This window comes from Poromitra crassiceps, assembly GCF_964638095.1.
Source record: "Poromitra crassiceps genome assembly, chromosome: 11".
Taxonomy (NCBI): domain Eukaryota; kingdom Metazoa; phylum Chordata; class Actinopteri; order Beryciformes; family Melamphaidae; genus Poromitra; species Poromitra crassiceps.
In genome coordinates this window covers 29,928,401-29,955,753 of record NC_139643.1, presented here as the reverse complement: position 1 = coordinate 29,955,753, position 27,353 = coordinate 29,928,401, and the positions used below count along the sequence as shown (strand labels likewise).

General features: G+C 42.9%; 1 protein-coding gene across 1 annotated transcript in view; it reads left to right on the top strand.

The window, feature by feature from the left end:
* Positions 1-27,353, top strand: part of ctdp1 (CTD (carboxy-terminal domain, RNA polymerase II, polypeptide A) phosphatase, subunit 1) — an 85,368-nt gene that overhangs the window by 4,848 nt on the left and 53,167 nt on the right. The window contains exons 4-11 of the mRNA XM_083645972.1: positions 629-757; positions 1,478-1,628; positions 2,857-2,947; positions 3,777-3,943; positions 5,891-7,015; positions 13,202-13,343; positions 14,491-14,721; positions 19,805-19,949. Of these exons, the coding sequence (XP_083502098.1) occupies positions 629-757; positions 1,478-1,628; positions 2,857-2,947; positions 3,777-3,943; positions 5,891-7,015; positions 13,202-13,343; positions 14,491-14,721; positions 19,805-19,949 (2,181 nt within the window). The remainder of the gene's footprint in view (positions 1-628; positions 758-1,477; positions 1,629-2,856; positions 2,948-3,776; positions 3,944-5,890; positions 7,016-13,201; positions 13,344-14,490; positions 14,722-19,804; positions 19,950-27,353) is intronic.

The window sequence follows — 27,353 nt, the reverse complement described above, 5'->3', positions numbered from 1 at the left end:
ATGCGTTAGAATCCAATCAAAAGGTCACGGTCGAATCGATTAAGGTTAAGCATTCCCTTTAGGGATGCACACTATTGGATTTTTTTCAGATATTTTCCAACTTTTTTGGCCGATACCGGCATATTTTTTCCTACCTAATTTCAGAGAACATCAAGTCTCTCCTGTAGTGGAATTAACACATATTATATATTATGCCTACTCTTATTGATCGTGATGGTCCACTGGCAGATGCAGACATGAATACAATGCTTTTCAGTAGGAGTCAGGCATTAGTCAAGCATCAAGCATGTGGGCATAGTTAAAGCATCATTTTAGTAGCCTGTCATATCAGCAGAAATGTTCGCTTCAGGCCGATGCCGATATTTCATTTTAAAGCCTTTATCGACCAATACAGATGATGTGCCAAGATCATCGTCCAGCCCAAATTCCCTTAAACAACCAGTGTAATATTGATCAATATGTAATCAAATAAATTGCAGAAGATCCATCATATTAAAGGTGAATGTTTTTTAAATAAAAGGCCAATATATCAGTCTAATATATTTTAATCTAGTATATTGGCTTGCATTGCTGGACTTGTGGAGGCTCCTCTGATTGTTCTCTCCTTGTCCCCACCTCACCCTGACAGCAAGCAGAGCAGCTGGGCAGAGAGGACCAGCAGAGACTCTACAGGAACAAGAAGCTGGTCCTGATGGTGGATCTGGACCAGACGCTGATCCACACCACTGAGCAGCACTGCCAGCGCATGTCCAATAAGGTATCCCCTCACCATAATAATATCCTTTCTAGAGGTTGACAAGTTGACACTGTTTAACTTTGATGTGAATGTCTTTCTCTGATTTAATGATATTGCTCTCTCATCTGAAACGGTTTCTTGATAATCAAGTATAACAATGATTAATCAGTTTTGAGTGTTTGCCCATAAGGAAAGCAGATCATCATCTGGCTGCTTTTATTGACACATTGCTAATTTTGGCCACACTATACATAATCATGTAAAAATATATACCTTAATTAATGTGCTAGTGCTCAGGCCTTTTTATTTGTAGGCTTCATTGATACCAAGTCTGAGTAGCTATAGCTAACGTTGATTTCAGCCTAATATTCAGTGCTGGTATTGTTATTGGTGCTCAGCTGTTTTACACACACACCTGGGTTTATGTAACAGAGGAGGTGAATGCATTCAGAGTTATTCTCTGATGCCTGAGCTAAGGCAAAGTGCTGTCTGGTGACGTAAAGGCAGACCCACAAACACTGACGGTCCTTATACCATCATTAGATACAAGATGATCTTTGAGTCATTTCTTGAACTTAGTTTTCAAGAGGTATTTTTGTCAGTCTTTCATTGTTGAATACAGTTTTACGGTAATCTAAATGTGTGTATGAGAGCAAATTGAGTGGCAAAAATCGTCCCGTCCCCGTCCCCCCTTCCTGAATCTGATGATGTCATACTTAAGACTCTTGTTATGTTCTCCAGGGGATATTCCACTTCCAGCTGGGGCGGGGAGAGCCTATGCTGCATACACGACTGCGCCCACACTGCAAGGAATTCCTGGAGAAAATCACCAAACTCTACGAGCTACATGTCTTCACATTTGGGAGCCGCCTTTATGCACACACAATTGCTGGTATTGGTCTCATTCTTTCATTCAAGTCAGCTTCCCAGACTTCAGGCAGTGTCACAAATTGTTTTGTCTGCTTAGGGTGCCTGGCGACAGAATGAATGTACTTGAAGGCATTCTTCCATTGAGTGGGTTTGACTTTTGCAAGTGTGTATTTTTCTTGTTGTTGTATTGCCTGTTTGTGTCCAGAAGGGGGAAGAGTCTGCCCATGTTTTTTGTCCCAGCAGAGTTTATGTTGATTCATTAGTTTGCCGCTAGTATGTCAAGGGTTACCACCAGGTCAGGAAACAACTCATTTACAGCCACTAGGGCTGGTCAATTATAAAATCCCCCAGTCAATTGAAGGATTTTACAAGCCAGATTATTTTTAATGACCTCCAAATTATGTTTGTTTGTATGTTTAATAATGCAGGTACTGCGTTTATGCCATCTTTTTGGTATTCTGCCTGCAATCGTTCATCATATAGATATATATAACAATCAGCCCCAGTCCAGTACTATTCTGCCTCCCTATGATGCATGTTTAATGCAGTTTGAATTGGATTGTGCTTCTGGTCCTGGTGCAGACAGGGAGGTTGGTGTTTTTCAGAACCACTCTCCAGCTATTGAGCAGTTTTGTTGTTGCTTTAAGGAGATATTAGCCTGGCTGTCTTGTTCAGCTGGGGTAGGAATCCATTCAAGCTTTAATCAAAGACTGCATTTTGCCTCTCAGACATGGGACTTGACAGCCCTTTGAAAAGAAAGCAGCCCAAACAGATGCTGCAAACATTTAGTTGTCTACCCTCAATGTTATTATGAGATGCTATGGAATACACCAAGAGTGTCCAAGACATAGACTCACACACAGACACAAACACACGTTATATTTCAGATAACTTTGATTTGTGTGTGTAAGAAAATCACATTAACAGATCTAAGATAAAACACACAGCTGGAGAAAAGGCAGTGAAAATATTTTTTTCTGTGTTGTAGGATAGCTTCTTTATGTGCCTCAGAGATGAAATAGAGATATGACTTGTGGTAAAATGGCATGCTTTCTTCTGTGAATGCAGTACCTGCGCTCCTTAGAAGCAGTGAAAATGGCAAAATGCCTTCTGTGGCCTTGGCACAGAAATGTAAAGAAATGTGTAATAATAATAATTTATGTAATAACACTGATATAGGTATCTCCTTATAATAATAATAATTATTATTATTGTTGTAAATACATACATATTCTTTTCATGTATCCTAGGCTTTCTGGACCCCGAAAAGAAGCTTTTCTCTCATCGGATCCTTTCCAGAGATGAATGCATTGATCCTTTTTCCAAGACGGGGAATCTTAGGTGAGAATTGTATCCTGTTAAAGATGAGAGCAGAAATCAATCCCTCACAGTTGTCTGTATAACACATAACGGTTTATAGTCTATGTAGACCCTGCATAGAAATCGCCTGCCCACTCTCTAGACATTTACGCTATTTGTTTGAACTATTTGTTTAACTAAACAAATAGTAAAGAATACTATTATATAAAGAATAGAATTTACTCAAGTAAATTCAAAAGACATTTTCTGCTTGAGAGAAAAACCATGTTGGTGAGTTGGTAGACAACCACAGGGAAGACAAATTGAATATTCTTCTTTATGGGTAACTATAACTATTGGTTGGCAGTGACACGTATCTCTAATATAAACGTAGAAGAGGAGCTGGAGTCTGTCCCTGTTTTGGTTTTAAATCATACATGGGCAAAATGCGGCCCCAGGGCCGGACCCGGCCCCTGGACCATCTCATTCCGGCCTCCAATGTCCTCAAAGAAAAACAAAACAACCCCCAAAAACGCGATAAAATGCAGAATTATGTTAGTAAATCCCATCTGCTACAGCCATTGGATTTGTATCACTATTATATCAGGAGATTAATGAGAAAGTACCAATAACAGCGGGGGAGAGGGTTAAAAATAGGGAGACTCCTGCATGTTGGCATGTATGACGTCCAATGTGTGGCCCTTGGCTTACTTTATGTGACACTATGGCCCTCTGGAAAGAAATGTTGCCCACCCCGGTTCTAAGTTGACGTCGAGCATCAGGACGCGTTGAGAGCAAAGAGAGCTTAATCATGGCTGTCAAGAATAATAGAAGAGTTCTTCTGGTGTTTTGTGCATTGCTTTGCCGTCAGGAATCTTTTTCCTTGTGGCGATTCGATGGTCTGCATCATCGATGACCGAGAGGACGTGTGGAAGTTTGCACCGAACCTCATCACTGTGAAGAAATACATCTACTTCCAAGGCACAGGGGACATCAATGCTCCACCGGGGTCACGGGAAGCCCAGATGGCCAGGAAAGGTACAGTGCCCACACACACACACACACACACACACACACACACACACACACACACACACACACACACACACACACACACACACACACACACACACACACACACACACACACATTACAGCATATGAAAGGAAACGCCATAGAATCACTGCAGACTCCTAACTAATTTCTCTACAAAATTCCACTTTCCCACTCTTATCATTGAATGATAAAACACATTAGTGATTCCAGTTCGAATCGTGAAAGCGTTTACATTTGCTGCTCTAACCACCGGGTTCACGTTTGTTTGGAATAAATAGAAGAAGAAGAACTGGGTACTGTAGTTAGCATGAGCAGTGATAGCCACTTACTGAAACTCAAACCACAGAAAATCCAAGGAAAAAGACGTCACAGTTGGACACACTGTTTGATGGACAGGTGATCTCTGGGAAGCACAGTCAGATACCTTTTGATATAGATCGAGACACCCCAACTTCCAGTCAGAGGTTTCGCCACTGCCACGCCCACTTACGAGACTGGTCAGCCAATGAAGTTTCATACCATTGACAGACAGCCAATCACAAGATGATAACCACGCCCATTTAGGAGACCGGAAGAGTACCTTTTCTTACAATTGGCGGAGCTTGGAGTGAGGTGTCTCTATCTAATATTATAGGTGTCTGGTACAGTGTAGAAATACCACAGCCTCCATGCGGGTTTGCAGTGATGTCTCACCAACCGTGGCCAACCTGTTACGACCCTCCTTCTGCTTTCTCCCGCACGAACCAAGACACTAACACAAGTCTGTGCTGGAGACCAGAGAGAAAACCTCTGTGTTCAGCTCTCAGTATTTTGTAGCTTCTAATTGAATCTCTGATTTGAAGTTTAGTTTCTCTCCTGTGTTTCTGTTTGTTCTTTCAGATATCTGCTTTATTTTACCGTTTCCTGATCGCATGCATCCCTGCTGCTGCTGCATATTGAAAGCTTTCCATTGACAAAGTAACGGAAGGCTTTTAATTGTGAAGAACTGATGGGAAATCAAATGTTTATCCACCGTTTTACAGCCGCAACTCTTTTGACCACCAGTAGTCACAGCCGTGATGTGTACAGCCCGCTGCTTTTGACCCGAGACGAGCGCGTCATCAGTTAAAGACACGCCTCCAAGCGGGTAGCCCTGTTGTTGTAATGGAGATGTAAATCTCAGCCGCGCTGGCGCCAAGCCAGCACAAGCGTATGGAAGAGCCCTAATAATGAGCCTACTCACCTCACCTCTATCCCCAAACCTCATTATGAGTCAAAGACATCCATCAGGGAACCAGGATAAAGAGTGTCACAAAGGGTTCCAGCGCTTTTCACCTTTGTGTGTTCTGCTGTGCTCCACTGCTCACCGATGGCCCCTCGGAAAGGAGAGCCTGTCAAAGACTATATATTACAACAGCAGTGGATACACTGAGACTTGTTGGTCTCAATCTGTCATCAGTCAGTGACCGCTCGAGTCGTCGTAACTGATTTCCATGCTGCACATCTTTATTCCATGCTTAAGAGTTGGTCCCTTTTCATGTTCCATCATTTTTCCAGGCCTAACTTCTACAATTCTACACTACTTGAACCTATTGCCTGCTTCTCAGCAGTTTGTCCTGAACTCATATCCGGGCTAACCCCTGATTAGAATGTGCCAGAATGATTATCATGGTGTCGGGTTAGTTAATATGTTCGGGTTAGAACTTTAGGATTTGTCTGTTAAATGATTGGCTGTTTGCATGTCACTCGTAGCACGCCCCATTATCAAGGGACATGATAGGCTGTTATGAACTATGGAACTATTTTCTCATTGTATTGATGTAGTGTCTATCTGTGATATATTTTGCTGTAGTTTTACACCCCCCAGCCCTACTTTCAACTACGCCCTGACATGATTCTGATGCATGTGTTCTTGGTATGTTAGATGCTGATTAGCTTGTTGTGTTCCAGCAGGAAGCCCGCCAAGCCGGCCTGCAGAGGGCACAGAAACAGCAGGGACGTCTGGAGCGGACGAGCAGAATAACGGCCTCAGGAAAAAGGCGAAGGACCACAACAATGGCGGGAGCGAGGAGTCCTCAACACCCCCATCTATTCAGGGAGTACCCACAAATCAACGGACACATCCCGTAGCGGTCGGGGAGAGCGAACAGGGCCAGGGTAAAGCCCCACAGACTGAGGACGAGTCTGGGGCAGGGGAGAAAGAGACTCCGGTGGGTGATGCAACAAATGCTAAGGAGGATGATAGCAACAGGACACTGGGGACAAGAGAACCACAGGGTGGGGAAAACTCATCTGCACCCAGCCATGAGGCCAACAATTTGGACTTTGACCTGTCCAGCGACAGTGACAATGACTCTATTACAGAGAAGCCTCACTTATCAGAAAGCGATGGTGAGAGAAAGTCCTGCCGGTCAAGGAAATCCAAGCAGGAAGGCCCGACGCAGGAGCCCAGTGACGGGGATGCGGTGAGGGACGGGGACGCGCTGAGTGACGGGGACGTGGTGAGGGATGGGGATGCGGTGAGGGACGGGGACGCGGTGAGGGACGGGGACAGTAAGGGGAAGGTAGAAGGAGAGAACAGCTCCGACACGGGGGAGTCCTCAGGAGTTCTTCTCCCAGATCCAGAGCTGGGGAATGGCTGCTCGGACAGGCGAGAGGCAGAAACGGAGTCCCAGAACAGTGAACAATCTGGGGTTACCATGGGGGAGGAGTCGCTGGACCAGTGTATGGAGGACGAAGAGGAGGAGGAAGTCGACAACGACCAGGATGATCACCTGATCTACCTGGAGGAAGTGTTGGACAGGATCCACGCTGAGTACTATGCTCGGTACGAGGCCTACCTACGGAAGGAGGCCTCTGAGACGCCGGACATCCGCAAAATCGTTCCCGAGCTGAAAAGCAAGGCACTAGAGGGAACTACCATTGTATTCAGCGGCCTGTACCCTACCAACTACCCCATGGAGAGGACCCGCGAGTGCTACCACGCCAAGGCACTGGGCGCCAAGATCGGCAAGAACCTGGTTCTCAACGACAAAGATCCCAGTCAGACAACACATCTCATCGCAGCAAGAGCTGGTATGTTGGTAGACTTATGTATTGACCAATAACACAATACAGTATATCTATTTAATGATAATAAATAAACTTTATTTATAGCACATAATAACAGGTGTTACAAAGTGCTTTATGCATGGAAAAACTGCTGGGGGGGGGGGGGGGGGGTAGATACAAATTTTAAACAAGGAAATGGTCTTGAAGAACATTATTCTTGTCTGACTTGAGCTATAGTAGATTTGAAAACAAAACCATGAAAACTGAATAATATGGCCTCTACAAACCTTTTGGTCTTTGTTGAATATACCATTGTGTGATAAGAAGAAGATTAGTAACTGATCACCTCTGTCCTGTGCTTATACAGTTTGCTATTGCTATGGTGTCGTTAACACTTTAGCAATAGCTTTGCCTAATCTGAAAAGCACCATAGCGCACTATACAGAGGTTGTCTTCTACATGGGATTTCTAACCAAATAAAACATCCGGTCTTCATGGGTTAAAGGTTTGTGGATTTTATGGTACACCCCGCGGTATTGTTAAATTAGAAAGATCATTTTGCAATTGGATTAATAGAACCATTTATCCCCTCTTTTAAGAGCAGTCATATTGAATATTCTGTCCTCAGTCATAGTCGTGGAAATAGGAGGCTACTTATTTCTTCACAGTATTGTGCTTGTGTGGTGACAAAATGTTTAAACCTACAGTACATAACTCTTACTGCATTTAAAATATGAGTCTTTTACTTAATTGTTGCATAGTTATTTATCTTCTGTATTACGTAACAGCTCATTCTAGTCACGAGGGTCATCCTTGATTGATCCAACTAATGTTTTTGTAATGACACTGGAGGTCAAGAGAGGTCATGTGAGATGTGTTTAAATGCTCCGCTTGGTGCTGTGATGATTATAAGTAATGATTATAGGTAATAATTGAGATTGAATGCACCGTCAAGGGTCCAAGAGGTCAGCCAATCAGTGCAGGTGTGATAGGCTAAGGCAGACTTAACTGAGCGCAGCCCTGGTTAACATGTGAGAATAAACTGGCATTTAACAGTCCGACAGTCCTATCAATAGGTGTTACAGGTACTTTCGGGGCATACATCTAATTCAAATTGAATAAATGTTTTCGTTTTCTTTCCCTTATTTTTAGATTTGTGTAATGTATGCTAATGCTGGAGGCTGTTTGTGTTCCCAAATGTTGAGGACTTTTGAAATCAAACATGTGCTGGAAAAGATTATGTGGAGGCTGAAAATGAATGTCTCGTCTCGATGGACCATCATAGACCTGTACAATGTCCCGCTGTGCTGCTGAGGACAATGGGTGTTGATCAGGCCAGATGGGCCTATTAAAATATGGTAATATGGGTGGAAAATATTTACTTAAAGTCGAGCTGAACCCAAAAATGACTTTTCTTTTCTTTTAGTTCAAATACCTGGGTATGCAGTGCACCTATTTAATAATGTATGCAAAACAAATCACAAAAATCTAATTTATTTTGTTTTTCACACTTTTTCACATCACATTTTTCAAGATTTCATTGATAACAGTAATTTACAGTTTGCTGACGTCACCTAGTACTATCAGATTTCTACCCCATTTCAACCAATCATTTCACGACATGCAGCTGTCAATCAAATCTTCATTTCAGGATCATTTTCTCTTCCAAATGAAGGGGAAAATGGTGCCTAGTGCCTCTCATTTGGCAGAGTTTCTAGCCCATAAACTAACTACTAACTTGAGCAATTATGCAAACTAAATCAAACGGTAATTTCTAAGAATGCAAAGAAATGCAACTGGCTCGTTAAAACACGCATTCCAGGAATATTATTTACATTTATAACGATAATGGCGCGCGCCTCCGAGCCTGATAGCCTCCCTGGCTGTAAGGGTCATCTCTCGGAGATTCCAGGTGGGCGGGGAACACCCATGCATCGGATTGTCCGCTCGCTCCGCACGAAGCAGCCTGGCTGCCTGGTACTCCGTGGATCCCACTCGCGTAACACGACAACACGCTGAATCCCACCCGGATTTGGGGGTGGAACACACCAGGATTTGCCAATGCCAAAGCCAGTCCTCAGAATTGTTAAATCAAATCATCGACACGTATATGGTCCGCCTCTCAATTTGTTTTCAGTCTGAAATGGACTCAGATGCACGTGACGAACGGGTTCACCTCGACTTTAAGAAGTTGGCTTATCATACGTGCTTTCTAGTGTGAAGCTCAAACTGTCTGAGGAATCTTGATGTCCACACAGCCACAGAAATTAACTGAAATAAGAGGAGAGATCTTATTTCTACCATCCAGCAAGTGCAACCCGAACAGATTGTATTAATAATCAGTCATTCCTCCACAGATGGACTGTTTAATGGGGTGGATGAAGTGATACTATACTTGACTTTCCCTCTTAAAGAAACTAAGAGGATTTCCTCCATTGTAAATCAACGTTATGAAGTCTGTGGTGGGCTGAATTAGGAATATTATCTCCACACTTAAAGTGAATCTCAAGCTACAGGCCACACTATAGTATTATTCCCCTTCTGGAGGTAAGGTAACACCGAGTGTTGGCGTGAGCTTGCCGTAGCACCGATGTGTCCTGAGCGAACATCAGATGACCGATTTTAAAGTGCCGATGACTTTAGTTTGATAAAAAGAAGAATCTGAATGTAGACCGCAAGCAACTGTAACAGGATTTAGTTTTCAACTTCCCAGATGCTTGCCAATCTCACAATGGAAGCTACGTTTGCTCATGTAGTCTTCCGTTTCAAATGTTGTCAACCATAGGCATTAGGCCGAGACGTGACCTGTGTGCTGCTGTCCGTGATTATTGATGCATTATAACAATTGTCCTGCTTACCAGCTCAGTGGCCTTGTGGTCTGAGTGTCCACCCTGAGACTGGGAGGTTGTGAGTTTGATCCCCAGCCGAGTCATACCAAAGACTATAAAAATGGGACCCATTGCCTCCCTGCTTGGCACTCAGCATCAAAGGGTTGGAATTGGAGGGTTAGATCACCATATGATTCCTGAGCGCGGCGCTGCTGCCGCTCACCGAGGGGATGGGTCAAATGCGGAGAACAAATTTCACACATTGTGTGACAATCAGTGGGACTTTACTTTACCTTTATGAAAGGGTCAGTCAGTTTATTTGCCATCTGCATTGGAATTGGAGTGCTAGGAGCTTAAAAACATACATAACAAATCACACGATGATGACAACATATGAAAACATTTAGATACCTTATACTGTAAAAGAGTAAAAAAGTAGATAAAAGAATAAAGATAAAATGAGACAAGTACACATGTGGATAGGCTGAAGTCCTCCAGCTTAAGTCTAAAGTACAAGATATTAAAGTGCAGAACAATAAAATGAAATGGTAAAGTGCCTATAGAAACAGCATTGCAAGGTTAGAGAACAGTACATCTTATACAAAAGAAACGCAACAGAAAGTAGAGTTCAGCTATATTTAGAATCGCGAGAGACCATAGAACATTTCACTTGGACCAAAATAAAAATTGAAAAAATATGTTCTTTAAATCTGCAAAAAAAAAATAACGTTTTGGTCCAAGTGAAATGTTATGCAGTCTTTCTTGTTTCTAAATATATCAGAACCGTTTGGTTTGAACAAGTAAAACTATTTTTATAAGCATTTTACGAAATGTCTATGGGAAAATAAATGGCGGATGAAAATCTCTGGTACAGTGCCGTTCACTTTGGCTCTATAATCCAGCGATAAAAATTAAGGAGGATCTGGCTGTTGTGGGTGAAATCCTTAAAAGCCTATTCCATCTGAAGAGCACCAAGAGTGGATTCACTGGCTTACTAGTGGTCGGTACAAGAGAGGGGGAAAAAGAAAAGGGAAAGAAAACGCACCATGTCTGTGTTGGTCCCAATCCATTGTGCCCTCTGAAATCAAGCACTGTTGCCTTGGGAGCAGTCCTCACTGACAGCAGCACTTGTTAGCAATCAGCCATCTTGTCAGTCAGAAGGAGATCAAATCAGCCACAAAGAGGGCACAGGGTGAAATCAGAAGGAGAGAAAATCAGCCACAAAGTGGGCACAGGGTGAAATCAGAAGGAGAGAAAATCAGCCACAAAGAGGGCACAGGGTGAAATCAGTGGAAAGCCACTTAGTCTGGCGAGAACCTCTGAAAAGTGAAAATGCCTCTTGTGTCAACCTGTCAGCAGTTTAAGACGGCACGTTTTGACAGGCACTCACTCATCATGTCATCTCACATGGGAAAATTATTTAATTGACACGTTTTAGCAAAATGCGAAGACCTCTGTTTGTAAAGTGGCATCCCCCTGCTCCTGCTGTGTTCATAGAGTTGCTTGCAAGAGTGTCATGAGGACAGGGTTTCTGGTGGTGGCCAACAATAAGTTTGAACATTGCCGTATTTTTCCTTCACATGGCTGGTCTATTTCATAATGTTCCCACAAACAGCACCATTCCTGTAATTGACGTTAGCAGGGTGAATATTCTGTACCGGACAGCGGACACTCACTCACTCACTGGAACTGACGCTGTCCCCCCATTATCCTCCATAGTGAAACAAAATGGAAATACAGCAAATCACTTTGTAACATTGAAAATTGATGTCCCGAGCAACATTAAATAATTTGATTCAGTTTTATCTGTTTATAAGCACATGGCTTCTGCATGTCACTGCCCCCCCCCTGCTACATGAAGGGCCACCTTAAAGATTATGGATTGGTTTGGCATTGTTGTTTACTCTCAAATTGCTTCCACCCAGTTGTAGCAACTCTGGTTGAGCGTAACGGATAGAGACTGAGAAGAAGTGAGTCTACTAAAGTTGTGGAAGTTGGGTGACAGTGGGGTCACAGTTCTTTGGTGGTCGTGAAGCACTTTGGTCTCATGGTAGCCAATTAGCTGTTTTCCTCTGCAGATTATGACTCAGCCATATCACAACCATGAGGGACCTCACCCTATTAAAGCCTGCCTCCGCATCTTTCTGTGCTATTCTGGTCTCGGTGAGTTCTGTCCAAACAAGCAACCTAGCCCTGCAAGTTTCAAAACAATACTTGGGTGCGACATGAGAGATTTCACAGATCTGACTGTAGCTAGAGGTAGGACTAGCATTTCACAAATGTCAAACTTGGTCTTTCAATAGCCTGGTTAAAACCATCCGGATCCATGAAGTCACATTCTGTTCCGTTCCGTGGATCCATCTGGACTCTGAGCTGTGCACAGTACTTTCAGTGGGTGGAAGCCAGTCCAATCATCGTCGGATCCAGTCAAATTCAAATTCACTCGGAAGAACGGCAAAAACGTCTTTTTCGCAGAGAAACTCCACTGGTGCATACTCCTGTTCTTGTTTAATTGTTGTTGTTGAGTCTATTTCTGCAACTGCACTTATATCGCTGTGTAAACTCGACGAACTCTGATGTTTCTGCTCGAGCTGGAGAGCCATGGAGGCAGCATTTACTGTTTTGCCAGCGGCGTTCCTGATTGGCCGGTTACGATGTCAACTACAAGGCAGGCCCCTGATTGGCCCTACCACGTTGTGGATTCTGAAAACCCCGCCCGGGCCAGAGGCCAGATGGTCTCGCAGAACGAAACACAAATGTGAGTTCATGTGACGGGATGATTTACCAGGGTAGTCTTTCAAGGATTCAGAATAGCGTAGCTATTAGAGTAGCTGTTGCTTCTCATCAAGTTAGGGTTTAGACCAGTTTATGACGAGCAGCACCACACCGAAAAATCACATTGACTACTATATACGCCAGTTGAGCAGGAAATGTGCCTGAAGAAGAGAACCGGTCAGTATCTGATCAAGTGTGTGATTGTGTGTGCAAAACAAAATAACCCAGGGTTAATGAGGTACTCAGAGATGCAATTTAGTGTCTTTGTGTCAAATGTCAATGAATCTACCGGTAATTCAAGCAGAAAACACTGTTCTTCTCTGTGGACCTGGAACAAAACATAGAACTGCCGCTTCTTTTTCTCTTTGTTTTCTAAGGAAACTATTGAAGGTGGTTTAATGGCTCCGAATGACAAATCTTTTGAATCATTGTATCTGTATTATTGACACAATTGACTCTAGGCGACTGTTTTCTCTCCCAGGACAGAATGTCTCGTCATTGATCTGAATCGCTCAACAGACCTCTGATGTCATGTCTGTATCTGTACAAAGTCGTTGATTGTGGCTTTCACTGTGTCCCCCCCCCCCTCGCTGTTGCTGTCAACCAGGCACTGAGAAGGTCCGTCAAGCACAAGGCTGCAAACACCTCCACGTGGTCAATCCCGACTGGCTGTGGAGCTGCCTGGAACGCTGGGAGAGGGTGGAGGAGGAGCTCTACCCGCTCAAGGAGGATTTCTCCAAGACACCACGGTAAAAGCACTGATTAATGCCCTGTGGGTCCACAGGCCATCCCAAACTAATACGATACCAACATAGCAAGTAATGTAGATGAGTACCAATCCAAGTAGTACCCAATTTGCCTAGTATTGGCGTAGTTACTTAGTATAATTCAGTTACAGTGCATCATTAGCATTTATTCTGAATTAATTTGATCAACTAACCGTCCTATAACAATCCTCAATCAAATGGAAAAAATAATAATGTAGAAAACTAGCTAGTTGATATAGCTTGTTTTGTTTACGCTGGTCAAATGCACTTTTAGCCATTTAGCCTGCATAGCCAAGGCTCCTGATCAAAATGATAGCTGTTATGCCTATGAAATTCACAAATAGCATTTCAACCGTAAAAGTTTTATACAGGGACAAAGCTCCTTTCATTTAAGTATGGATATCTAGACTGGACATTTTACAATTTAAGTACAAGTACTTGACAGCTGGATTTGCGCTAGATCCCAGTACTAGTACAGATACTATTAGTGCACAGGGCTTAAAGTTCTCCAATCTGGGAACCCAGAGTCTATTTTGGCACGTAAAAATAGACTCTTGGACAGCCGTACCTTTTTTTGAGGCTTGCTGTACAGCGCAGATCTTCCGCCCGGGACTTCCACTTCCGCGCAGCGGTGCCTTTTAGAAACATACATTGCGTCACTTTTATTTTGAATGCTAAACGTCAAAATTCTTATATTTATATAAATATATATTCACTAGCGTTTGCGACCGGAACTCTCATATTCGAGGGTACAACTACAACAACAGAGCGGCACTGCGCGGAGGCGGGAGCCCCGGACGGAAGATCCGCGCTGTACAGGAAGCCTAAAAAAGGTACGGCTGTCCCAGAGTCTATTTACGTGCCAAAATAGACACTGGGTTCCCAGATTGAAAGTTCTCAGGCACCATGCCAGATTTCAGGCATAGAGCAATTCTAAATTAATATAATACTTATTGTACACATTCCCTCCTGGACAGCTTTTCAGGCTCACAAATCTTTTCCTGCTTTAACCCCTGTAGTGCACCTCTAAAACCTACATTATGCTGACATCTGAAACACATTACGGTACATAAGAATCCCCACCCCATGATTAGACAGAAATGTAACCTTTTCTCTTGTCTGTTTGAAGGAGCAACAGCCCAGCCGCTTTCCCCGATAATCAGGGGTTCCTCCAGAAGCCCTTCTTCAACCCAGCTCCCCTCCACCACAGACCTCCACCTCCGGCCCCAGAGCTGCGGACCTACGACCCCATCACGGGGAAGCTGATCCGCAGGGGTCCTCAGGCCTCACGGCCGCCATCTTACCTCCAGCCTGCAGGGTCTTTGTCGCTGTCTGATCACAGAGAGCAGTCTTCTCTCAGGTACGGCGTCGACACAATTCATTTGTTTGTTTCCACTGTTCTTCACTTTGGATTTAGGGTCTGCATCTCTATCCTTGACAGACATTGTGAAGTATCTCCACACTGCATCTGTCCAGGAGCAGTGCCTGTTGGGGGGTAGAGCAACATTGCAGAAATCATCTAAAAATGATACAGATATGTCTCTTGTTTCGTATTAGACTGCAAAACTGCTCATAACTGATCTTCAATCGGCCCACAGGGGTCTCTTTTCAAGCCCTTCTTTCTCCATAAACTAATGGCTGTTAGTGCAGTTATGAACTATCAACCCCCAATGGAGCAATGTCTCATCTATCAACTGAAACACAATTAAACTTTATTATTATTATTATAATTTATTATTTAGACGCAGGGGAAAGCTGTCAGCCATCAGGTGTGCAGGCTCTAGCCCTCAGCAGAGCTTTTCTCATTCATTCAGGTTTCACTTCTGTAGCAAAGAGGAAGCCAAATACTTTCATTAAGACAACCCATATGCTCTGTGGCCGCAGAGGCCCATCGCTCTGTCAGATTTGCCGTGTGTGCGTTTCATCTTCAGCCAGATTAGATTTTCTTGTATACCCGTCCCCACCTGAATCATGGGTTCTACAGTAAATAACGCACAGCATTAAAGATCAGGGCTATATAAATTAGCTGATGTTAGCAACTTTGCTCTAAAGACATACTTTGTTATCCTACTTAATAGGTATGGTGAAAACACGAATCTTTAATAAAAAAGTTTTACCTTAATTTTGTTATGGAAGATGTTTGCTTCATTTTCCAATCATACTCTTATGTCTACCTACAGTTTTATTGAGGTATACTTCCATAGAAAATTTGAATACCTAAATAAACTAAAACTCAGTTCTGTATTCTGTGAACTTAATTGCTTTGCAGTTGCAATCCTCAGTTTATGATTACAAATCAGAGATTATGCCTATAAAGGCAGACACGGATTTTGTTTTACGATTCCGGAAACACAATTATTTTTCTGATTTTTGGCAAGAAACGATTGTAAAAGTCTCATTTTGGCCTTAGTTTTTCCATTGGGGATGATATGGATGGATACAAAGCTCATCTCATATGAATTGTGTAATCATTTGCTAAACTTGGGCTAACTTCTAGTCATTGAAATCATAGTGAAATCACACAATTTACTAATTTTGCTGGGGGCTCCTCTGGGACACCCTCGTCAAGCTGACGTTTGAGTATCTGTGTTTTTAGTGTCTTTAGATTCAGCAGTCTAGTCCACACATGGGCAACATACGGCCCGCGATGGAATTGCATTTTTTTTTTTTTTTTTTTTTTTTTTTTTAACATGCAAGATACCCGCTGAATAAGTGTCCAAATGTTCATGTCATTCTGGCCAATACTCTTCTGTTATAGCATTTCAGTCTGGAATATGGAATATCTTTCAATAATATTTGACTAAAAGGCTAAAAGTAATCTCATGTGTAAGAAATGACTGTTCTACATTGAAGTAGACATTTAAATAATTAACTTGTTGGTTTTGGATTTATTTAGCTTCAAGAGTGCATTTTTGTTCTTGTGTGACCCTCAACACAGGCTTTGAGAATCCCGGGCCACTTACTGATACTTATGCTTAAATTAACCCACTCATTTTCTGCTTTATTTCAAGAAAAACATTTCGGCTAGTGGAAATTCTAATTGGCTGGTAACTTTAAAATCTAGCAGCTATATTGGCAGGTGGTGAAAAAAGTTAATTTCAAGCCCTGCAGGGAGAGCAAGCAGGTGGTGACATACAGTAGGAGTGAGTGAGAAAAGGATCAAATATTGGTGGTTAAGACTGCATCACAACTGTTAATTTAAAATGAGTTATTCCTCTAAACCTGGCTTCAAATGCCCCAAATTTTTCGCGCTGGCGCCGTTCAGCCCTCAGCAAAATCTGGTAGCGAGGACATTTTTTGTGGCCCTCTCTATCATCAAAGTTGCCCATCCATGGGTTACGGCATGACAATATTTGTTCGGCCCCCGGCAACAATCTGGGTTTCTCATGTGGCCCCCCATGAAAAATAGTTGCCCACCCCTGGTCTAGTCACAGATGCTAATGAAGAGCTTGTCCTCTGCCTGTGTATTTGTTTGTCACCGGGGCACCGGGCCCCTCTGCCATTCGCCACAGGACAGCCGGATATTCAAGAGGCAGATATTTGTCTTGTTTCTGCCTCCAGATGATAATAATAATTGCCGGCTTGCAAATTCCGCAAAGACATCCCTCCCCAACTCTGACATGTGCCCATAGAAATGATGCATGGAAACAGCTCAGAGGGGGAAGCCATCATCCTGTGGGTTTCATTATTGATAGTTTATCATCTCTACTGAAGCCTCAGAGTGGGGATTTCTGGCAGAGCTTGCAACAGTCTGTGTGATATTTCATCTCGCATCACTAAACGAGAATATATTTGAGGGGATTGGTGGTAGACTATGATTTTCAGCATGTTCTGTGTCTTGCCCAGCGCAGTTTTATTCCCCTGAAGAAGAGCCAACTTGGTTGTCTGACAGCCAGGCGTGTGCTATGGAATGAATAGCTCTTCCTGTTTGTTGAGCATGAGGCTACCCAGCAGCAGCTAAACTCCCTGGGGAAAACATAACTCGGCATGTATGCAGAAATTATGTATTGAGATCAGGAAGGGAAAGTTTCATATTCAGTTCAGGTTCATTTCAAATTGGCTCCATCACCAGAGTTGTTACATTATTGAGGCAAAGGAGATGGAATGCTATCTAAACACAGCAAGTATTTCTGTATGTCCCATCCCTGAATCTGTTTCGCACAACATCAGAGGAATTTCAAACACTTATTCATGCAAAGTTGCGATCATGATGCATTTAATTATTTTTTTAGGCAGTGCAGGCAGGCACAAAAAGTTTTCAAAGTTTCTGGGTTAATCGTGTGTTTTTTAGTACCGTAAATTCCGGACTATAAGACGCACCGGTGTATAAGCCGCGGGACCAAAATTGACTATTTTTTTCTTCTATAAGCCGCACCGGACTATAAGCCGCGGGTGTTTTGATGTTTAATTACCATATGAAAGGGTTCGTGCACAGAGAGGAATGTCGGGAAAGAGATCGCTGTTTGGGGAAGCTCCCATTTATTAACATTTCAACAAAACAAAACAAAAGTCAGGTCACTAATCCCCAGACAAAATCACACAACAATAGGCTACCGTATATGTGCAGCAAACCTGTAACCAGAGAAGTCAAGTCACTAATCCTCGTCTTCCTCTTCTTCCTGCGTACTGAAACCACCAAAGTCCTCATCTTCAGTGTCGGAAACGAACAGGTTCAGGGTGGCTTCGTCAACCACTCTCCTCTCTCCTTCAGGTGCCATGGCACGAGTCCGATACCTCACGAGTCCGACACCTCACGAGTCCGAAAAAAGAGGCTAACTTCCCCCAGACCCTAACCCAAAACCTAACCTCTCCCACCCCCACGCCTAAACCTAACATCCCCCAGACCCTAACCCAAAACCTAACCTCTCCCACCCCCACGCCTAAACCTAACCTCCCCCAGACCCTAACCCAAAACCATGAGGTGTCGGACTCGTGAGGTATCGGACTCGTGAGGTATCGGACTAGGGGGCAGTCCCCGTGGCGTCATCCTCTTCATCCCGCAGCAGTCCAGCGTTTTGGAACCCGTTGGTAATTGTGGATGTTTTCACACTCCTATAATATTCCGTGATCTTCCTTTGTGTGAATTCGCCGAAGTTTGTGATTTTCTCCTGATAGTCGGGAGGGAGTTGTTCAGTAGTTCTCCCCCGGACGGACAGTCCCTTTTGCCCAGGTTACGCGCGGCTGCTCTGTTTGATCGGCGGCTGCTCTCTTTTAATGCGAGATTGACTGCTTTCAACTTGAAAGCTGCCTCGTGTGAATTTCTGCGTACCTTCCCCATGGTAAGTGAGAGTGTTGCTTCTACTGCTCGTCTTGTTGTGAATATTCCTTGATCTTCCTTTGTGTGAATTCGCCGAAGTTTGTGATTTTCTCCTGGTAGTCGGGGGAGGGAGTTGTTGCCCGAGTGGCCGTTTGCTTACCGTAATTACCATATGTAAGTGGTCACGCACAGAGGGGATTGTCGGGAAGAGATGGCTGTTTGAGGAAGCTCCCATTTACCGTATTACAACATTTCAACAAAACAACATAACACAACACCACCGTTGTTTATTTTTACAGTGCACAGTGTCCGCGGTGTGGTGAAAAGAGGGCAAGAGAGGAAATTAAAACAGAAGTGGATTTATAGTTAGAAAGAGTGCTAAAAAAGAGAGATTTTTTTTTTTTTTTTTTTTTTTCTGAAAAAATCCATAGATAAGACGCACCGTTATATAAGCCGCAGGGGCCAAAAAACGGGAAAAAAGCCGCGGCTTATAGTCCGGAATTTACGGTAGTCATCTGTTTACTGGACAATTGCCAGCAGCTGTTCTGTCTCTATCATATACTCTAATTAAGACTCACAAGCATAAAATTGCCCTAAATTATTTGTGCATTAGAGGCACATCAGGGTTTTCAGGGAGTTGCATAAATTTGTTTTAAACTTAAATCATTAAAGAAGTTAATTCGAATTAAAGGCTGCCATGGGGAAGTATCGAAACAACACCCAATTGAACAAGATGTACATCTGATGGGCACTTGATAAAGATAAAATCATTTTTCCTCCATTGTCATTGTCGGTCCTCAGTCTCCACCTTCAGTCTTTCACCCTTTAATTTGCATCCTTACATTGTCTGTTTTGTGGCTAGAGCTGATTTCTATAATAAGCTGAACTGAGTCTGATATAGTGCTAATATTAGTGTTAGTAAGTAAATGATGAGGCTGCTGTACACTTTATGGGGGACTACAGTATGTATCAAATTTATTTGACTGATTGCATGTTGCAGAGCAGCCTTAAACTTGCTGCACATGCCTTTTAGAGTATTCAAAGCATATACATTTGATTCAAAAGATAGCAAACTCAGGCAACTCTACTTTTTTTTGTGGTCGAATAAGTATAAGCCTTTAAGATCGTTAAGGTTTCTTGAGATTGCTGGTGATTTTATGAGCTGTTTCTGTTTGACGTGCCTCAGGGGACCTCAGCAGGATGAGACGGCAGGCCCTAGCCAAGAGGATGAGCAGCCGGGACCGTCCCGACGGAAACGACAGCCCAGCATGTCGGAGAGCATGCCTCTGTACAGCTTCTGCAGGGAGGATCTGGAGAGCATGGACAGAGAGGTAAGGAAGGGGGAAACATAGGCAGGCACTACCTTACCTAACGTTACTACTAGTATTTTGCCCTCATGAAAAATAACCTCCGTCAAAGATTTTCATAGCTGTGTCCAAAAATGGCTGCTAAACACATTTACCAGCACAATAATTCATAAATATTCCCCTTGCTCAGTAACCAGGGATGGGCCGATTGTTTAAAGACCAAGCCCGACCCCGGAGAATACCCAACATACAGTACAGTCTCGGGTCCCGTCAGGTCCGGGTCGGGTTGCAGACCTCTAGGCCAGCGTAATATTTATTTCTTTTTAAAATAGCGTTATGCACATGAGTCTATTGACCGGACTTATTCTATTTGGATTATAATGTATAAGCAAAAGTAGCCTACTTAAAAGAAAAGAAAAGGCTATAAATCTACATGGCTTGATGATGTCATTATAGCCTGCCTAATAGTGCCTATCAATTGTGAGCTCAATAAACACTGAAAATATTTGAGCGTAATCTCTCCCATTTGTCTGGCACATTGAAATCTTCTTGCCGTGGCTCGGCAACGGAAACTCTGTGTCAGAGGTCTGCGCCCTCCTTCTAGTCAAGTGGCAGGATCTCTGCCACTTGTGCTCTTTAGGGCTCCCAATGTTGAAGTGCTTGGCATTCATTAGCAGTGTTGGGAACGTTACTTTAAAAAGTAATTAGTTATAGTTACTCACTGCTTGTTCCAAAAAGTAACTGAGTTAGTAACTGAATTACTCTATAATAAAACTAACTAGTTACCAGGGAAAGTAACTATTTGCGTTATATCTCCACCTTGAAAATGCCAACTTTTCATCGGATTGCTCCGGACTCGCCATTTCTGCTGCTTCCTCGAATCTGTTTGGTGTGTCTGTGTGTGTGTGTGTGTCGCGCGTGTGACATGTCCTGGCTCGTGTGTGAAAACACTGGCTCCGATTGGCTACCATGAAACACATGACTGCCTTAGCCAATAATCGCTTATCTCGTTGTTAATGTCCTGGCTCGTGTGTGAAAACACTGGCTACCATGAAACACATGACTCTGCCTTAGCCAATCATAATCGTTTATCTCGTTATGTTAACCCACCCGGTCTCCTCACAGTCACTTGACAACACTAGTGTAGGCTACGGGTAGTTTACTCAATCATTTCATAGTAACGCACCGCATTTAGCGTTCAGTAACGATAACGGCGTTGTAACGACGGAAACAGTAATTAGTTAGATTACCCCGTTACTGAAAAAATAACGGCGTTACCTAACGCCGTTCTTTTAAACGGCGTTATTCCAAACACTGTTCATTTGTGGCAGACAGAAGTACATTGAAACACATAACCAGCAGGGAGAACATCAGAGCAGCACACCTTTTGATGTCCCTTCTCATCCAAGACATCTATTCTGCTATTCAAATCCTACGTGCGCTATCATTTTGGCCCCATCTACTCTCAGCACTCTCATGTTGTGTTTTTGCCATTCCCGCTAGGCAGGTGAAGTGAACGCTAATGTCTGAGAGCTAAGCAGCTGCACCTACCATAATGCTCTTTGATGGAGTCTAATGCACGTGGCATCCTTGGGATGTGTCCAGGGCCTCTCAGCAGGCGTTGGCCACATTTGGCTTTCAGGCCATGTTCACACGTGGCACACGGCGTGTGACAAGCCACCTTTGAAGTGAGCTCACGTGTCGGGTGGCTATTTTGTCTCTTTTTCCTGTCAGGTTAAAAATCTCTGAATACAGAGATGTATCTGAGGAAGAGATTTCTGAATGGCGATTGTTGTGAAAACTGTATGCTTCTTGTGCTGAAGGATGCTGCTTGGTGAATATACCACCCTTGGTGAATAATCCCTTCCACAGAAGGTCCATTGGGTTCTGCAAACTTGTTTATGATGGTGGCAAATAATTAATTCACAAGGGAGCCCAACTTTGTGCCTCACCACATCAGCCTCGTTAGAGAGTTTTGTCACAATGCTTTTAACTGAGATGGACTAATTAGATTGGCCTTGGTTGATAATTCATCCCTATCTTTTGTGATTCCTATTGGCATGTTATTATTTTATCGCCAAAAAGCCCTGCCTGCTTCCTTCCTAGGAAGGAAGTATTAATCTGTTGAAAGTAGGGAGCAACATTAAAGAGCAACCTCAGAACATGACTAGGTTGGTAATACACTAGTTTTACACTGTAGCCGGTGTTTGTTTGTTTATTCATCATGTTTACTATTATTATTATTGTTATTTGGCCAAGGTAATTGTCTTACACTGCAAAAAACAACAACCTTTAGACTGAGTCTAGTGTCTAGATGATAGGAACTGCCAATTAATCTAGATTTCTTTCCCCCTTTTTTATTTCACAACTTTATTATTGCAATACATTGTACTGGCACTTTAAGGGTCCGTTTCTTTATGACAAAGTGGCTTGGTGGCTCACTCTATTCTAACCTTGAGATTGACTACAGCAGCTCATTATAGATCCCGTAAGTAAATGGGGTTTTGTTGAGTTAAAATGTAATTGAATGATTCATACGTCTTTATGATTGGCCATGCTTTGCATGATGAAGTGCCTCCTGTCACTGGGATTCTAAACAGCCTGTTGTTAGTTGGATTGAATAGTGAAGTTAGTGAAGTAACTCTTGAGCTGCGGGGGACAGCTCTGCGCTGGCTCATTCACAAACTGCTGTGGCATGCACTTCCCTAAATAGACTTTCTGCCCCTTATTTTCTTCTACACTTCGGTGTTTACAAAAGATGCAATGCTGCACCACACGGCACGCCATCTAAAAAAAAATCACTGACCTAGAAATACTCCCAAAGCAAACCGCTATTTAACAAGAACATTTCTCTCTTCATGTTACTTAACTCACAGCTTTCAAGGTGGTGTGTGATGCTTAGAAGTCGCTCTCTTGTTGAGTTGTAATCCAATGATTTTGCAAACATGCCAACATAAAATGGACATATTTCTCTAATTATTTTCTTTCTTTCTTTTTTCCATCACTCACATTTATCTTCCACTGAGGCTTTGTTACCCACATGGTCGTCAGCCGTGTATAATCCTTCCCATCGTGCTAGTCAGCACCATGCAGGAGTCATCCCAAACATGACTGTAGACTCTTCCTCCTTACAGCTCATTTTGCCTTCCATATTGCTGTTGCAAAAGGCAGGACACATTTTCAAAGATCGCTCCCCTGTTTGTGCCTATTAGACATCATCACGACTGCAGCAGGAAGTGAGCTGGAAATTGTGTTTCTATTATTAATCTAGAAATTGAACATTATGTTTGCCGTCGGGTCAGGCCTTGAATCTTGCATCTGAGGCTTGTGTGCAATGTGCATGCACAACTGAGTGAGGGAACAGAGGTAGTCGGCTAGATTTCTCTCTTCCCACTCTTAGATAGTATGGATGTCTGATAAGCAGATTGGCAAGGAAATTAATGATCAGATTCAGGCAATTGCTTGTCAATATATTAGTGGATTTCTGAGAAATGGTTTCTATTGATTTACTGTTTGTTTACCGTCAACAATATGATTGAATGAATACTTTCGGGGGATTTTTGTAACGTGTTTCAGGAATGATCAGAGAGCGATTTCTGTCTTGCACTAAGAATAAATGGATCACTTAACGACTTATCATGTGAACATGTTGCAATCATGTTGAAATGATCGATGTCTGCAGCTTTTAACTGTGTTAGTTAGGGTTAGGGTTATTTAATAGCCTGTTCCGAGGACATGCCATGGGCGCACAGTCACAGACGTGCTGAGAAATTAGCCTGCTAATGTAGCAATTACTCATCTCCAAAGGACTCCTACAGAGAGAAGACAGATCTATCAATCCACCATCATCCATCACTCAGCAAAGTAGGAGGTTGGTGACTGCACTGCTGTAGAGATGTATCTGTATGCTGTGTCCATGTGCAGGTAGTTTATTTCATCTTGAAGGCACAGAGACGAGCGAGCCCTTTCATGTCTCCTATAGATTCCACATGTTTTCATCTCAAAGCACTTGAAGGCTCATAATGCGTCTGAACTTAAGCACCATGTTTTTGTAGTCACCAAAAGATTATTTCACACCACTCAATACCATGGTGTATTATAGCAATCTCATGGTAGTGCCAACCTCGCTTCGATTTTCATTCTCGCTCAAAAGGTCAGCCTCTTGCTTATGCCCCACCGTCATTGGTTGAAGATCGAGCCGCTTATGACCAAATGAGCTGTTGCGCAATGCTCGCGCGGGGCATTGTTCGCAAAAATACCAGCAACAATTGTTGTGTAAATGTGACATTTTGGACTGGTTGAAAATAAAACCGGGTCGAGTTCAAAAGTCCTCGCTGGGCCTCGAAACAATTCAAGCCGTTTACTTGTGTGTACTGTAGATTGCCTCTGAGGACCGTATGTTGAGTTGACAGATGGAATATCTCTTCAGGAGGATGAACTGAATCTTTATTTCAGCCTGGGAGTCCAGTCCACAGTCAAATGATTAACTCCTCTGTAATGTCCCAGGGGTGTTGGCTTAAAGGTCCCATTCCGTGCAAAAGCTGTTTTTACTTGTAAATGCATATACTGCTGTCAGCCCTCCCTGTAATGAGTGGTCACACGCTCAGAACTGCCACAGTTGGATTTGTCCCTATCCAGCGTCCCCCTGCAGTCTCCTCCAAGCCACACCCCCAAACGCTTCGTTTGTCCAGAGGGGAATCTGGGGGAATTGGGACGTCACTAGCTTCCTCCTGCATACTGCGCGGGTCTCTCTCACACAAGCTACCTGCACCATTTAGTCTATAGCCACAAAATTAACACTTCTAGCTGGAGCGACGCCAACTGTACGTGATCCAGCAACTGCAGAGGTGCATTCGGTAAGTCTAGGCATTTTGAGATGTCCTCTTTAGCGTAGTACCGTTAAGTTAACGATAACTCGCAACCTAGCGTGCTGGTCCACAGACGCTAATCTGATTGGCCGCTGGGAGCCTGGGGCGGGCTCTCCCTCAGTGGCCAATGGGAACTGTTAGTTCTGAATATATTATAGAAACAGGCCATTCTTGGGAAGCGACGAGATGAGGAAGTGAGAACTCCGTCACAACAAACGGGGTTGCTATATTTTCGACAGATTAATCCAGAATCATGTTTTATGGACCAGAGACACACGTTTTTAAGAGGTTACAGCTGCACGAATTGGGACCTTTAAGTGCTGGAATTTTGTCCCATAGGAGTTCGCTGGGTGAACGATTTGAAGCCAGCAATTTTCACATCTGAATAGTATGATGTTCTTCATGATATGGTGATTAGATCATTTGGTTTTCAGTGGTGACCATCATTTTCACAGAGGATGATAGTTAGCCTGGTTCATAAGTAAAGTGATTTTGGACAGGTGGTAACACCTCGTAGGGCTTAGAAATGACATCTGATGATGGCCATGATTTTGAAGCGACAAATCAGACTGTTGGCTTCTCTTACAAGCGTAAGTAAATTCTTGCCCAACAACTTTTGTACTGTAGAACGGTAACGAAATTGAGTCGCAGGCCAGGAAGGATCCCTTTTTAGATCCAGTGTATTTGAAATGTCATCCTCCTCAGCCGGCCTCAGCTAAAGGGCGCTCTGTGACATTCTTAAACACTCCAGATTTTCAGGGCAAAGAGAAGGAAGCCGGCGTAATTGGCCGAGGCTAGGTACACACATCTGGGTCAGGTAGACAGCCTCACATTTAAATGTCACCAATGATTACATGGTGGTATATGTGTCAATTTACGAGGAGCAACATGTGCAGAGCTGCCCAGCAAATAATCACGGCAGTGTACAGTACCACCAACCATGTGACCTTTCTTTGAAATTCCTTTCCCGGCAGACTATGTGCTATATTGACTCTATTATACCATGTCTGCATTCTCTTATCTCTGCTGCTAGCAGGCATACGAGGGCTGTCAAAGAATATTCTATATTTGAATATTAAAATTAAAATAATATTCAAATGTGAAAATTAATATTAAATGTTATTGTTGTTGTTATTATTATTATTACTACTATTATTTCTATTTTTATTTATTTTGTTTACATTTAACCAGGTAAAAAAAAAATGGCCACGAGGGCAACATAAAAACATACATCGTTTGCCTGGTTATTTAAAAACATTACAAAAGTAAAAGTGTGCTAATGCTGACAATATGGGGAAGAAAACAATGTTTATGTTAAAAAATAAATCAAATAAATATACCAAGTAGTTATATAAGCTCTCTGGTTATATTGGTTTGCCTTGCCACGAACACATTTAGTATTAGTATAGTATTAGAATATATTCGACCAAATATGTTTTGTTTCGAGGGAATATTCTAATGTGATTTTGAGACAACTTTGACAGCCCTAGTATTCACACTGACCACCTTCACCACAATGGCTCACAGTTATGGGTCTTGACCTGTGGGAGAACGCAACTCTGACTCATTCTGCTCTCTCCAGTAAGATCAAAAAAGAGCAAATTCATGTCTACATCTTTTATTGATTTGGATGTGGTGTGGGCTCAGATGGAGCCAACAACTGTCAACTCTGACCCTCTGTTCAATTTTTTCTCATGCTCCTGAGCCTAGTTCTGACTGTCTGGCTCTTCTCTGACAATATGAATGTTATACCTGCTGCAGTGAACTTTCAGTAGCACCGCTCAGTCTACCTTAAAGTTAGGTAACATCGGTGGCAGTAAAATTATAGCACAAAATGTATGCATAATATATAGAGATTAGGGGTGCACCGATCACGTTTTTTGCCACCGATCACCGATTGCCGATCACCTATGAGAAATATCTGCCCAACCGATCATCGACCGATCACCGATTACCGATTACCGATCACCGATATATATATATATACGCCCTGGGGTGTCCGTAAAAACACGAGGCAGGAGACAGATGGGAGTTCAACCGTTTAGTTGTCAGTTCTCTTCAGTACAGTACAGCAGTATAGGCTCTTTACAGCATTATGACAGGAATAGTAGGATTGTGTGTGGTCTGGAAAAAGGAGGCAATAAAATATACAAACAGGTCAGTAACCAAGCTTGCTGTTATATAGGCCAATTATAGTGATAATTAACAACTAATAATATATAAATGATAATTAGGTAAACTGTAAGTCAGTTACTCTTAAACACCAGTCTTGAACCATGACTAAAGCCAAAGAGCTCCCACTCATAGAACCGGGGTTATGCACAATAACCGTCATACATTGGGATCCGCATCGAACGAACATCAAAACGACCCGCCCATCGAGGCCGAGTTACAGTGTTATAATTAGCAGCACTATGAGTGCGATCTACATAATGGTGACAGGGTTACATGACGGGAGAAACAACAGAATCACAAGCTACACACCAGCTAAACTCCATCTGAGTAGTGGCATTAATTAGCGCAACAGACAATCAAACGGCAAATGCACGCCTAAACAAAC